The sequence below is a fragment of the Podarcis cretensis genome, assembly GCF_951804945.1.
Source record: "Podarcis cretensis genome assembly, chromosome: 2".
NCBI lineage: Eukaryota > Metazoa > Chordata > Lepidosauria > Squamata > Lacertidae > Podarcis > Podarcis cretensis.
The window spans coordinates 63,070,046-63,085,363 of NC_137171.1; the positions used below are offsets into that span (position 1 = coordinate 63,070,046).

The 15,318-nt window shown below is 46.6% G+C and overlaps 1 protein-coding gene across 2 annotated transcripts in view; it reads right to left on the reverse strand.

Annotated features, from left to right (window-relative positions):
• The window catches only part of PDGFRB (platelet derived growth factor receptor beta), an 87,408-nt gene that overhangs the window by 12,486 nt on the left and 59,604 nt on the right, over positions 1 to 15,318 (reverse strand). For both annotated transcript variants that reach the window (XM_079968206.1, XM_079968205.1), the window contains exons 12-17: positions 14,235 to 14,367; positions 13,254 to 13,358; positions 12,543 to 12,653; positions 11,020 to 11,173; positions 9,693 to 9,871; positions 9,326 to 9,435 (exon numbers count right to left, since the gene is read on the reverse strand). In XM_079968206.1, the coding sequence (XP_079824332.1) occupies positions 9,326 to 9,435; positions 9,693 to 9,871; positions 11,020 to 11,173; positions 12,543 to 12,653; positions 13,254 to 13,358; positions 14,235 to 14,367 (792 nt within the window). The remainder of the gene's footprint in view (positions 1 to 9,325; positions 9,436 to 9,692; positions 9,872 to 11,019; positions 11,174 to 12,542; positions 12,654 to 13,253; positions 13,359 to 14,234; positions 14,368 to 15,318) is intronic.

The following is a 15,318-nucleotide window of genomic DNA, read 5'->3' on the forward strand; positions in this document are numbered from 1 at the left end:
TGTGAAATAGTAGTGAGTGCACTGTGATCAAACGATGGGAGGAATTCAATGTCATGCTAAGGAAATTGTTCCATCAGTGCAAGTGTTTCAGCTTGCCTGACAGAATTATTCCCCTCTCCCCCCGCTATACACTAGTCTGGGGATTATCCTGACCTCACAAACCAATTTTGGGGGCATGCAGGGGAATAGAGGAGGGAAAACCTTGTTAGAAATCTTTGCACAGGGCTTCAACTAATAGGACTTGTTAGGTGAATCCTGCCCAATAGCTTTACAGGCTTTGAGGACCATCCCTTCCATTAGGCAGATCTCAGGCGGCAGATACTAAGGAGCAGTGAGGTGACAGACAACAGAACTGTGTGTGTGCCATGCAGCCTGCCCTACACCCCTCAAGCTAGCATGCTGTCCTCAGATGCAGTAGAGGACACAGTCCCATCGCCAGTGTTGAAGTCTCTGCCAGTCTGGTGTTATTTCATCCCTGCTATTGCCTGTGGTTCATACATTTGTGGGGATTTTCTTCTCCTGTCAGGCTGCAGTTTCTAGTTTTGCAGGATTTTGTAGTGCTTCAAGTAAGACCCTGAAAAACCTGAATGCAATCAGCCCTAATGCAGAAGACATACATATTTTAAAATGACTGATACAGGTTTTGAGCTGCTTTATTGATGATGTGGAAATACAAATGCATAGCCAACCACTTTACAAAATAGGAAGAGGGGGTGTAAGGCCTGATGTTCAGAACATTTTCTTTTTGTAGTGTCCCTTTTATTCTTGACACTGACTACTGTCACAGAATCATAGAATCATAGAATTACAGTGCAGGAATATGCAGCTGTCCCATATGGGGATCAAACCTGCAACCTTACCGTTATCAGCATCACACTCTAACCCAGGGGTTGTCAACCTGGTCTCTACCATCCACTAGTGGGCGTTTCAGGATTCTAGGTGGGCAGTAGGGGGTTCTACGGCACAAGCTGAATCCTCCTTCCATCGAGCACTGGTGGGCGGTAAGGAAATTTTACCATCAAGAAATATGCATTAGTGGGCGGTAGATATAAAAAAGGTTGACTATCCCTGCTCTAATCTTTGATTTGCCTGGGGTGTTTTTTTCCATTTCCCATTTTTCCAATCTTAAATTTAGTTCTCCACATTTCCACATCAACTTGTGGTTGTTTTTTTAAGTGTTCATGAAAATTCATCAGCTTTTTACTGTAGATTTATTCTAATGTATAAATCTGTATGCATTTTATTTATGCAATTTCCCTTAAAATAATACATTTTAGTTTGCATATATACATTTAGTATATATGCATTTTTATGCACATCTTCCCTTAGTATTTTTGTATACATTACTTGGCTGGAGAATTGCAATGCAGAATTTGTGAATTTTGAAAGGTGGCTGTGTTCTGGTTCACACATTGTTGTAGGAAGTGCAGATTGGGTATGTTTGCCCTGAAATGCAAACTGAACCAAATTTACCTTTCCTACTTGGGACATAGGCAAGAAATTGCAGTTTAGGAATCAGAGCAGGAAAGCAGTGAAAATATGCTCTCCACGTTATATATGATGATGATGGCTGCAAAGGAATAATAATTGTACACAGCCTGAGAATCTAACACTGTGGAATTAATGAACTGTGTTTTCTTGAACCTTTGTGCTTTTAGTCTCAGAGTTCATTGCTGAACGGAATCTCTCATGAGGGATGACACCTTTCTTGCATGCAATTGTCTTGCCATTTTCACTTCTCCATTCTCTTGCATAAGTCTGTTGCCTAACAAAAGCCTTTAGATTAGCACTGCTTCAGTATGCTTACCTGCGGTACCATTAATAGCCTGTGGCATTTGTGTTGTATGTGTAATGTTTCAGAACAAACTGTGGCTTGCGGGAATGCTCTCTGGGGCTTAGGTGTGGTAACTCTTAGCAGTAACTTAGTCTGCACGAGTTTGACCACTTTCCCCATGCTTCCTTTTCCCTGTATTTTTTTTTTAATACCTTCTATGAAAAGGATGACTCAGCAAGGATCAAAAATAATACCGCATCACTGAAATGCCATTGAGTAATTTACAGTCTGAAGTTATCCCAGTGAAATGGCAATTGTGTTAGTTTGTGGCAGCAAACATTACTTTGCAATTCAACGTTAAGAATACTTACATTGTCTAAGGGCAGCCCAATGCATGCTATGCCACGTAGGTGGGGGGGCTGTGTTTAGTGCGTGACTATACATCACAAGGGCATACATTCAGACTGGCAGTGCAATTACCATATTTTTTGTTCTATAAGACTCACTTTTTCCCTCCTAAAAAGTAAGGGGAAATGTGTGTGCGTCTTATGGAGCGAATGCAGGCTGCGCAGCTATCCCAGAAGCCAGAACAGCAAGAGGGAGTGCTGCTTTCACTGTGCAGCGATTCCTCTTGCTGTTCTGGCTTCTGATATTCAGAATATATATATTTTTGTTTTCCTCCTCCAAAAACTAGGTGCGTCTTGTGGTCTGGTGCGTCTTATGGAGCGAAAAATACGGTAATCACCTTGAGAGACTTGGTCTCTTTCTCTTTCTTTCTTTCTTTCTTTCTTTCTTTCTTTCTTTCAATTTTAAAGTAAGTTTAGCCCTCTAAGAGTCAGAGGAAGTATACAGAAATTGCAGAAACCAGTAAGGGAACAAAGTAGTATTTGCAGTGGCCAGGAGGTGGGACTGCAGTGGCTGCATAGCTTTTTGCTCCCCCCTCCCCCCATGACTACGAGAACCAAAATAAACTATGGAAAATATATGCGAATTTATTAACTTGTAAAATTTATACCAGTCACAAAATGTAGGTTTTCTTGGCACAGAACCTGAGTCACCTTAACGTAGAACAATTTTTTTTAAAAAAGCAGTCTTATATGATGTGGTGGGATAATGAGCTGCTTGTGCGTTGAAGCTGGATCCCTCAGAGCTCACTCAGTGTAGTGAAGCCCTGCCTTGAGCGGAGCCCTTCAGCATGGCTCCGTCAGTCGCTGGTAGAATCTGACAGTGGGCGTTTGCGGAAACGTTTCCAACATAAAAGCTGTTTCACGGACATGCGCCTCCTGGATTCCCTGCGTGACAGTTTCCGGCGGGGGGTGGGGGTCCTTAAAGGCTGTCCTGATACCTCCTCACTGTTCTCACTGGAAGTATCCCAGAGCCTCCCCTCCGACTCCCTTTCCTTTGGAGCTCCCGCACTCCCCCTACTGGTTCCCTCTTCTGCTGAAGAAGTGTCTCTCCTATTCTCCTGAAGCCTTCTCACCACCTGTCCTTCCGATGGCAGTTCCCTGACATCCACCTCCCCCCCAGGGCCCCCTTCCCCCCCTCCCGCCTCTTCTCTTACTGGCGGCGAGGACGGAAATCCCTGGAAGGAACTCCCCTCATCCTCCGAGGATTCAAACACTTCTAACCACGGCCTTCCGTCTCTTTCCCCCTCTTCCTCTCCTTCGTCGGAATCTGTTTCCACCTCCACTCCCGACTCTGGGAACCCTTCAAACTCCCCTTCCTCATCTGTAGTCCCGAAGTGTTCCCTCCTAAATCTTGCCACTGGTTGTGGTTTCCTTGGGAAACGCCGATGAAACGTTTCTATTAAAATCTCGTCTTTGACTTCCTCTGCCGGTACCCATGTGTTTTCTGACTCTTCCTCCCCCTCCCATTCTACCAAGTATTCCACCTGATTCCCCTTCCACCTGGAATCAATGATCCCTGCCACATCCATGTTGCGTTCTCTCTCTTCTATGACGGGTGTTCGGGTGACCTCCCTCTCATGTTCCCCCCACTCACATCCCTCTCTGTATGGCGACAGTAATGACCTGTGAAATACTGGGTGCAATTTCATGTGACTGGGCAATCGGAGTTTGAATGCTACTGGGTTGACCTGCTGTATGACCTCAAAGGGTCCCAACCGTTTGGGTCTCAATTTCTTACACCCTCCCTTGAACGGCAGTCCTTGGGTGGATAGCCACACCCGGTTACCCACCCTTATGGTTTCGCCTTCCCTCCTATTTCTGTCTGCTTGCTTCTTATATTCTTCTTTGGCTTTCTCTAAGTTGAGTTGGAGCTGACGGTGGATCGCTTCCATCTCTTCAACAAAATTTTCCGCTGCAGGTACACTCCACCTTCCCCCGCCCTCTCCTGGAAACGCCCGAGGATGACACCCATAATTGGCTAGAAAGGGACTCATCCCTGTGGGCACGTTCTCCGCGTTGTTGTAGGCAAATTCTGCCAGAGGTAACCAGTCTACCCAATCAGTTTCTCTGTCCTTTACATAACACCTCAGATATTGTTGCAAAACCCCGTTTGCCCTTTCTGCTTGCCCATTTGTTTCTGGGTGCCTGGCGGTGGAAAAACTTACCTCCACATGCAACATGCTCATTAGTTTCCTCCAGAACCTAGAAGTAAATTGTTTTCCTCTGTCGCTCAAAACCCTCAAGGGGGCGCCATGCAACCTAAAAATGTGCTCCACAAACAACCTTGCGGTTTCTTCCGCTGTCACTGCATGTGAACAAGCTATAAAGTGGCACATCTTAGTTAGTAGATCTACCACCACCATGACCGCGGTTTTCCCTTTGGATCTCGGTAGATCGGTCATGAAGTCTATGGATACCATCTCCCATGGCCTTTCTGGGGTGGGTAAGGGTTCTAATAACCCTGCTGGCGCCAACCTCTCTCCCTTTGCTCTTTGGCACCTGTCGCATCCCCTGACATACTCCCGCACGTCTTCCCGCACCTTGGGCCACCAAAACTCCCTGGTAACCAACCACATGGTCTTGTGCTGCCCGAAGTGCCCCGCCGTGGGGCTGTCATGCAACTGTTTAAGCACCCGCCCTCTTAGTTCCCCACCTGGTATGTAGAGCGCCCCTTTGTAATATAGTTTTCCGTTCTTTTCCTCAAACCCCCCTGCGTTCTCACCTGTCTCCCTGAGTTCCCTAAGTTTTTCTTGGGCATATTCATCGTTTTCAATACCCTCTACCAGTTCTCTTTGCCCCACCAATGCCGCCCCACAAACCCAGTGGTCCTCTGAGATGATATGTCTTTCTTCCGCCCCTCCTTCCCCCTCCAAGTACTCAGGTTTTCTGGAGAGAGCGTCCGCCCTGACATTCTCAGCCCCTGGCACGTAGCGAATTTCAAAATTGAACTTGGAGAACTCTTGCGCCCATCTTACTTGTCTCTGGTTCAATACTCGGGCTGTTCTCCAGTATTCTAGATTTTTGTGGTCTGTCCGCACTTGAACCTTGTGTTGCGCCCCAATCAACAGGTGTCTCCATCTCTTGAACGCTTCGTGGACGGCGAGTAATTCTCTGTCGTACACTGTATAATTCCTCTCAGACTTGTTCAATTTCCTCGAGAAGAAGGCACACGGTCTCCATTCCGACGTATTCGCTCCTGGCTGCAGGAGCACGGCGCCCACCGCTCTGTCAGACGCGTCGGTTTCCACCCTCATCGGCTGCTGCAGATCCACGTGTAAGAGTTGTTCTTCCGAAGCAAACGCCCTCTTTAAACTTTCGAAAGCTCGCTGCGCTTCTTCCGTCCAGACAAATTTCTTCTTACTGCTGAGACAATCCGTGATGGGGGCTGTTAAATGGGCGAAGTTCTTGATGAACTTCCGATAGAAGTTTCCGAACCCCAAAAACCTCTGCACATCTTTCTTAGTTTTCGGTGGCCTCCATTCCAGCACCGCTTGCACCTTGCTAGGATCCATGGCCAGCCCCTTGTCCGACAACCGGTACCCAAGGAATTCCACCTCCCTGGTGTGAAACTGACACTTCTCCAGTTTCACCCACAGCTGGTTTTCTTGCAGTTTGCTCAGTACCTCTCGTACATCTCGCACATGCTGCTCTTCATCCTCTGAGTACACCAGTACATCGTCCAAGAACGCAGCGCAGTTCTTGTACAGCAATGGTCCTAGTACGTGATTCATGAATGATTGAAATACTGCTGATCCCGCCTGGAGGCCGAAAGGCATAACGCAGTACTCAAATGCCCCCAAGGGGGTGAACATAGTGGTTTTCCACTCATCTCCCTTTCTCATACGTATCAGGTTATACGCCCCCCTCAGGTCCAGCTTGGTAAAAATCTTCCCTTTTCTCACCCGGGTCAGAATGTCATCGATTCTGGGCATAGGGAAAGTCACGGGTTCGGACACTGCGTTTAGGGCCCTGAAATCCACAATTAATCTCGGTTTGTCCGAGTTTTTTTTGTCCACAAAGAACACTGGGCTACCCCCCACCGCTCGTGACTCCCTGATGAACCCACGCTTGAGGTTTTTGTCAATAAACTCCCTTAGCTCCTGCATCTCCCTGTCAGACATTGCATATACCTTGCCCACTGGCAATTGCGCTCCTGGGAGTAAGTTGATTTGGCAGTCAAAGGGTCTGTGCGGGGGTAGTTTATCTGCTTCCCTTTCGCTGAAGACGTCGGCAAAATCTGCATATTGTCGTGGTACCCTACCTTGATCCATTGCTTCTATCTTTGCTAACGTGGCCTGAGTGCCTACTTGGCCCCCTTTTTCTGTGCAGTGTCCCATACAATGTGCTGACCCAAAGGAAACCACTCTCTGATGCCATCCCACAAGCGGATCATGCAGCGCTAGCCAGCTCATCCCCAAAATGATGGGCGCTCCTCCCAACGTGGCTATATTAAACGCTATCCGTTCCGTGTGTCTTGCCACCCTCATTGTCATGGGGACAGTCTGCTGGTCTACTTCTCCCCCCAACAGCGCCCTCCCATCAATCGTGGTCACCTGCAGGGGATTTTTTAAAGGAATGGTCTGTATCTGATGTGCGGCTGCAAACTCCTTACTCATAAAGTTGCAGGAGCTGCCTGAGTCTAATAGCGCCTTCACTTTTAGTGGGTGTCCGTTTGCCAGCTCCAGCAATACCTCTATTACAAGAGCTGGTCTTGGGGGTTCTGGCGTGGGCACATTTACTGTTCCTTGGCCTGGCTGCTGTGCCCCGTCGGTGGCAGCCAGGCGTTGGCTTTTACTTGCTCCTTAGCTCCTTCTCCCTCCTCCCCAACAGCTCCCGCCATTCCTTGCCATTCCTTTCTTTGCGGACAAACTCTGGCAAAATGACCTGGCTGTTGGCAGAGAAAACATTTCTTGGCGCCTTTTCCCTCCTTCTTCCGCCCTTCACTGGGGTTTGAAATTGCGCGCGCGCGCGCTGTTCCGATTTCCATCGGCTCTGCTGGCAGAGAAGGCTGCTCTGGCATCTCTGGAATGCGGAAATCCCTCCAACGCTCCCCTTTCCCTTCCCGCTTCTCCAAGGCTCTGGCCTCCTGGCGTGATCCTATGGCCAGCGCTGATTTAGTCAGATGGTCCATAGACTCCGCCCTGGGCCCCCGGGAAAGTTCATCTTTCACTGCCGAAGATAGTCCTTCTTCGAACAGCATTTGTATCGGTTCCGCTGACAAATCCCAACCTAATTTATGGATCAACATGGTGAACTCAGTCCAGTACTCACGGACAGATCGGTTCCCTTGTTTACACGCCATTAACTGCCTGCGCGCCACTCCCTGCTCAATCTCGCTGGAAAACATCAGATCCATGGCGCGAAAAAACTTCCTTGTGTCCCTTAGGGCTTCATTATTGGCTGCCATTAGTGGCCTCACCCAATGTTTTGCCCCGCCTTCGAGATGGCCAATCACATAAGCAACCCTCGATTCCTCATCAGCAAAATCATCAAACTGCAGATTGAGGGCATATTGCATCTCTGTCCTGAAGGCTTGATAATTCCTGGGATCACCCCCAAACTTCTGCACCAGTCCAGGCACTTTCCTCGAGAGCTGGGCGGCTTTCCCCTTTTCTGCATCATGAGCCCTCCTCTCCTCCAGCCTCGCCGTTTGCAGAGCTAACTGTACCTCCAACATCCTGTACCTTTCTTCCAGGCTAGGACCGGCTGCAGCTGCTCCCCCATCTCCGGCTCCGGCTGGGTTGCTCATGATGCCTCTCTTTGCACAAGCTGCTTTCAGGGACTGTCAGATTGCTGTGGTGGGATAATGAGCTGCTTGTGCGTTGAAGCTGGATCCCTCAGAGCTCACTCAGTGTAGTGAAGCCCTGCCTTGAGCGGAGCCCTTCAGCATGGCTCCGTCAGTCGCTGGTAGAATCTGACAGTGGGCGTTTGCGGAAACGTTTCCAACATAAAAGCTGTTTCACGGACATGCGCCTCCTGGATTCCCTGCGTGACAGTTTCCGGCGGGGGGTGGGGGTCCTTAAAGGCTGTCCTGATACCTCCTCACTGTTCTCACTGGAAGTATCCCAGAGCCTCCCCTCCGACTCCCTTTCCTTTGGAGCTCCCGCACTCCCCCTACTGGTTCCCTCTTCTGCTGAAGAAGTGTCTCTCCTATTCTCCTGAAGCCTTCTCACCACCTGTCCTTCCGATGGCAGTTCCCTGACATATGAACAATGATTTCTACATTGAAACGGGGAAGGTAACTTCCTCAGAGTGGAGGAGAATTGCTTTCAGGAATAGTACTGGCAGATGCATTTTTAATGGTATCTCCATAGTCCATATTAGCACTGAAAAGACCTGAAATAGGGACTGAGTATTGCATAACTAAACTCTGGTCTGCCTTGAGCCAAGAAGAGATACTACTGACTTATAAAGCCCTAAACAGCTTAGTGCCAGGGTACCTAACAGATCACCTTCCCTACTATATCAACATAGCCAGCACCTCTATGAGGCGAGGTGAGGCAGCTGCCTCGGGCAGCAGAAGCCTAAGAAGCAATGCCCCCATAGATGCCCTGCCTATTCTGCTGCCTCTGCTGCCAGTGGAGAAGCAGTGATGGCTTCTGGCAGGATGTCCCAGAACATATGAGATATCTCCAGAAGAGATGGATTTGTGTGTGTGCGTGCGTGTGTGTGTGTGTGTGTGTGTGTGTGTAAAAAATACTTTTGATTTTACAGTGAAGCTGGATTGCATATCATTGCATTATAATAAATTTATTCATTCATATTTCATTATATTATAAACCACTGAAGGGGTTTTGCTAAAGATCTAAGTGGGATAGAAATTACCTGAATGAATTAACTTCATGATATGCAGCCTACCTTCACTGTGTCATGTCTCTGGTCCGCACCCTCATGTAATGAGATAATATTGCCTGTTCCCAAGAAGAAGGAAGCAGCAGCAATGTCTAAAGGATGGCTAGTACCACATGACTCAAACATCCTGTCTCTGTTTGAAATGAAATAATGAAATGTACTAAAGCTAGCTGATCCTAAACCCCTCTACCTGCTTCCATTAATTTCATATTCTACAGACATGCCCCAAAAGACTTTGAAGCCAGTCATCCCTAGGTATTATTACATCATTTTGAATATAAAAAGTACTTGCATTTTTGGAAGCTAGGAACTCCATTCCATTGGCAACCTGAAAACTAATTCCAACAAGATCCACATAGCTGAGGAGAGGAGACTCATTTATCAACGCCACCTTTTCAGAAGCTGAAAACAAAGAGCAGAGATACAATCAGGTCTAACTACACCTAAACCCACACAATAAAAGCCTTGCTAAAACATGGGACCAAGAGATATCAGGAGTAATATTAGATGCTTACTTCTCCTGACACTGAAAATACAATTTAAGGATGACACAGACAACACCTTCAGTTCTGCATATTGGATTTTGAAGCAATCAAACTGTTTCACATTGGTATGACTGGACATCCATGCATGCAGCCTGTCTCTGTCACTTCTCTTACCTGATGGTGAATAGCTGTCCAGCTCATAGGTAGTACCATAATTGGAGGCATCAATGTCCACGTACTTGATTTCACCCTTCATATCTGACATGGGCACTGACATGGGCACATAATCCAATGACTCATCCTTGCTCATATCCATGTAGCCCCCATCACTTTCCACAGATAAGGAAACATGGCTGCAAAGAGGGGAGAAGTTTATTTAGACCATGTAAGAATCTTAAAAGCAGAGACATCACCTTTCCAACAAAGGTCCGTATAGTTAAAGCTATGGTTTTCCCAGTAGTGATGTATGGAAGTGAGAGCTGGACCATAAAGAAGGCTGATCACTGAAGAATTGATGCTTTTGAATTATGGTGCTGGAGGAGACTCTTGAGAGTCCCATGGACTGCAAGAAGATCAAACCTATCCATCCTTAAGGAAATCAGCCCTGAGTGCTCACTGGAAGGACAGATCCTGAAGCTGAGGCTCCAATACTTTGGCCACCTCATGAGAAGAGAAGACTCCCTGGAAAAGACCCTGATGTTGGGAAAGATGGAGGGCACAAGAAGAAGGGGACGACAGAGGACGAGATGGTTGGACAGTGCTCTCGAAGCTACCAGCATGAGTTTGACCAAACTGCGGGAGGCAGTGGAAGACAGGAGTGCCTGGCGTGCTCTGGTTCATGGGGTCACGAAGAGTCGGACACAACTAAATGACTAAACAACAACAAGAATCTTCCTGAAGAATGCCCCTTCCTTAGTGGGCATTATTTTATTTTATTTTTAGTTTGGCTTGAGGGAATTGCTTCAACCATCTGCACTGTTCTGCTAAAATATTCCTTGCACATCTGGAATGGGATCAACAGTTGACATTTGATTTTCTATGTGCTGCAATTCACGATAATCTCAACGGAGTGAATTAAGTAGTAAAGAGTCACATGTGGGGCAAATGCATATGGATCTTTGTTACAGGGAACTGAGTTCCAGGGGGCTCTCACCTTGGGGCAATTCCAAACGTCAGCCCCATGACTGAGGGAAATGCTTATGTAAATCCTCTTTGAGCAAAACAAACAACTCGGGCAAAATTGTACTGGAATCTAGATGTCAACTCCCTTGATACCAATTGCAAAAGAGTCCGCCTTAGAAATGTAGAACTAAAATAAGCACACACGCAAATGCAAGGGAAAGCCAGCTCTGTGCTGAATTTGCTATCCTTTAAACTTGTTTACAGAGACGCTATAATTCACAGGTTTCCATTTCAGAAAGGCCACACTCCTGTATGTAGATGGTGATGGAATAACAGTAGCATGCACTAAAGAGAGGGGAGAGTGTCAAACAGCAGGTACCTCTGCACCCTGTCCTCCGCGGGGGCATTCCCATACACCTCTGCTTCCTGCTTGGCTTTCTCACTGCAGCACTGCAGGAAGGTGTGCTTGTTCCTGTGCAAGTAGTCCACCAGGTCTCCATAGCGACAGTACTCTGTTATGATGTAGATAGGGCCTGCAGAGAAGAAGAACAGCTCTAGCCATCCAGGTAGGAGTATTGCTTTCCTTGAATATGACTCGAGAATAGGGCAATTGTGGCCTTACAGAAATGGTAATCCACTTCAGACTGCAAGTGTGGGGCTCATGTTGCCGAATACTTCTACAAGCAACAACAACAACAGCCAACCCTCTGCATTGAAAACATGCATGCCAGGAGGGATATTCTGTTAAGTGAATCCCTGCTGGCAGTGGTGCAGCTAGACATAGATTTTACCACCCAAGTGTGAAAACTAGGTGTGTGTGCATTATATCTTTATCAGAGTTTAAAGCAACATTGCTTGCTTTGTCTCCACATGTTTTAAAGCAAGTGCTCCCTCTGAAGCACTTGCCTTGCATGTTGCCTCCTGCCTGCTATTTGACCACACAGCACAGATCCTGTGCTAGGTTAGTGTGCGAACCAGGCCTTTTGTTGCTCAAGGCTGCCTGTTTGCATTTACATTTCACACTTTCTGCTTTCATTTATTTAGATTAAGTAGAGGCATCTTCTGAGGAGTTGCATAGATGTGTGCACAAGTTGTTGTGCGGACCTCCACTAGCACTGGTCCATGTTCATAAGTATGCAAGCCGGCTGGCCAAACAACTAATCATTTCTATAAGTGTCATGTATTAAATATCTGTGGGCACAAATGGGACAGAGCATTCTCTAGGGGAGAGAATCTGGGACTGCCAAAAAGAAAGGCATGCAAGCATCTACTGGCAGCTGTAGCAGTTGATGGGTGTGCTACTTAGTGCTTTGAAAATGGGGAAAATGTGACAATGCTGTCATAAAGCTGCAACAGAAAGTGTGGAAGGACTACACATTGTATCAAAATAACTGTTTTGCTTCCAGCTATTTGCTGCCTATCCCCTACTGTGTCTAACTTGTCTTGTTGTGAGATCAGTCTCTATAGCACTAAAGGCCTAGAGAAAAAAAAGGAAAATGTGGTTTTGAAAATAATGGAATGATTAAAAGTATCAGGGCAAAATAACAATGGACCCATTAAAAGTGCACAACAGGGGGCGGGGCGGGGCGGGGGGGCTATCATTCTGGTGGGCAGTCTAAAATAAAAAGGTGGAGAGGGTGGGTGAACCAGTTCCATAACATGGAGGTTTCGATAGTGGCAGGGCAACTGGCAGGTTTTCTTCACCTGCCGGAAAACAACCACATGGAGCAGCACTTTAGCTGATGGAACAGCAAAGCATGAGACCCTCCTGACTCTCCTTGCCCCAATGCAGGTTTGTTATTTTCTCAGGTTAAAATAAGATCTATTAATGATAAACGTTTCAATGTGCATGGAGGGGAAGAGAAAGGCAAGGGCACCAGAACACAGTCGTGACGCTGGTACCTCCTTTGGTGCAGGCTCCAAGCAGGTTGACAATGTTCAGATGAGGCCCAAGGTGACTCATGATCTTCAGTTCCGACATTAGTGCCTGCTTCTCACTGCTTCTGGCAGTAGCTGTAAGGTGGGTGGATCAAATTATGAAATGCAGAACAGCAGCTTAGAAGTACAAGGGGGGGGGGAGTGCTCTAGACACATTCATCTTCAGAAAAATGTTAACATCGGATAGACACAGAGAGATGATCAGAAGTGGGAAGAAAGAGACAACAGGTGACAACAGGTAATGGGAAGCCTCCTCTGGATTATACACTCAGAAGTATTACAAAGTATTACAAAGAAGATTACATCCAGGTGAGCATAGATTGCAGTATGATCCAGGCATTACTCACCTCACCTGGCCACTACCAAAAAGTAGATTTCCATGTGGCTGTATTTCATACTGTGGACTGTTATATTGTGGCTACCACATAAGCAAGCCACAAACCACAAGTGATTTCACATCACCTTGGATTCAGGAAATGGCTAAAGGTTACTATGTATTTTTTCTTTGGGGAAACAGTTTGCTTAATGGCATGCTTTTACGCGTGTCACATGAGCAAGGCCAGTGAACACTGAAGACACAGGCAGAAGATGGTGAAAATATATTAGAAAGACAAGGTGCATGGAAAGGGGGTGCGAACACTTGGCAACAAGGGGGAGAGAAGATTCCAAACTCACACTTAAGCATTTTCACAGCAACTCTCATGGTAGACTGTGAGTGGCTCAGGCTGTGGGCTATTGCTTCCACCACACGCCCAAAGGCCCCGGAGCCCAGTGTGCGTCCTGCAGCAGGAAGATGAAGGCATATTCTCCATCAGGAACAACATAAGAAAACCATAACTTTAGGACTTTCCAGCTATTAACAGTAATGGGAGGAGTCCGCAGAACAGCTGCATGGAAAACGTTCAGCTCTTTACTTGAACGATTGGACAGCATGAGTTATTCCACTGGGGAATGACTAAAGTTGGGAGTTATGATGTCTGGGCAAGAGATGGTTTCCGCATGACCGATAAGACTCCTGCGCTAGTCACGCTTTCTTCTAAACAACATTGGATGCATTCTACTTGGGACCGCTAGGTGGGGAATTTATTGCAAATTCCACAGCATCTCATTTCTAGCTGCTTATCTCTTTACATATTCTTTGATGATGAGAATATGCGCCTAGTGGCCTCAGTATAATTGGGAACCGATCCCCATTAGCGCATTTGTTGATCACACCCCAGCCGCTATTGTATGGCGCTGCTTCCTCTTCTCTGCATGGCAGGAGTCTTTCTGTACCACTCCTTCTAAGACAGGAGCAACTTGCAAATCAATGCTATTGCTGAACAAGTGTCGCAATAGCATGCCACAGCTTTCTGGTTCCCCCTAGTGGTGCATTGACTACGTGGAAGTTGAGTTAGTGCTGCAGCTATTGAATTCTGCTATGGAAACTTGAAGTGCTTTTTCTGTGTACTACCCTCCAGTATCCAAATGCAGAGGAGTGGAGAAGGTGGCTCTACGAGGGACTACAAAATTATTCCTCATCTCCTGTAGTATTGGAAGTTGTAGTCCAAGCAAGACATGGAGGTAGTAGTCCTGGAACAGATCTGCCCTTCTTCTGCTTAGTGGCACTAGCCTTTTAATCACGAATCCTTTCCCATGGCCTGTTCTTCCCCTCACCTAGCACAAGCTTGTCTCTGGGAACCTCCCAGCTGGAGTCATATGGAAGCTGCATGGGGTCCACATAGATATATTCATGTCCATCAGAGCTGACTGACTCAATCACCTTCCAGCGGATTTCATAGCGAGGCTTCTAAGGAAAGGGAAAGGAAGGTGTTAGAAAGGACTGTGCTGTGTTGGTATCCAGGAAGCCTGGCAAGATTAGGTGTCCATGTAGTTTTCAGTAAGCACATCCACACATTTCCCCAATCTCCACATATCAAGACCTCTATCTGAGGGATGGTTTCTGCCACTCCAGGAAGGCTAATCAAGTGAAGTGATGACATTATGAACACAATGACCACAGAATTATGCACACCTAATTCTTATTGAAATCAATGAGGCTTAAGTGGGCACAGCCATCCTGAATTGTTCTATAGCTTTATCCACCTGCCCACCATGGAACAGCCACATGAAAGCAGCCACACTTCCATTGCTATTTATCATCTTATCAAAAGGAAGTGCTCCCCCAAATTTCCAAATGTCCATTAGGTTCCTGAAACCTTCCATTTTTACTAACTGGTGGGTTTTTTTGTTTTCTGTTTTTTAAAAAAATAAGTTGGTAATTCATAATGAGGGGAAATTGTTTTACAATCTGGAAAATATATTGTGTCTCCTACTAGCTCTGGTGAGTAAGATTCTCCTACAGACGTTAGTGGATTTTCCGGGAATAATTCCTTATTTATATACCAGGCTTATTCTAGATGTGCATGCCTAAATCCTTGCCTACTGACAGTTCATAGTGGTAACTGAACTGCTTCAGCCTATCAACTATTACCACTGGATTCCTGAGGTTCCCTGTAGCTGAATAGCTAAAGCTTCATGGTTGCTCAGCCAACCAATCAAGGGCATAGGAATATAGAAAGCTGCCTTTCACCAAGTCCGACTATTAGTCCATCTGGTTCAATATTTTCTACACTGACTACCAGCTGGTCTCTGGGGTTTGGGTCAGGAATCTGTCCCCTAGTCCTTCAGGCCCTTTTCCAAATTGTTGAACTCATTCTCTCAAAAAAGGCTTAACAGTAGGGAAATAATATCACTACCA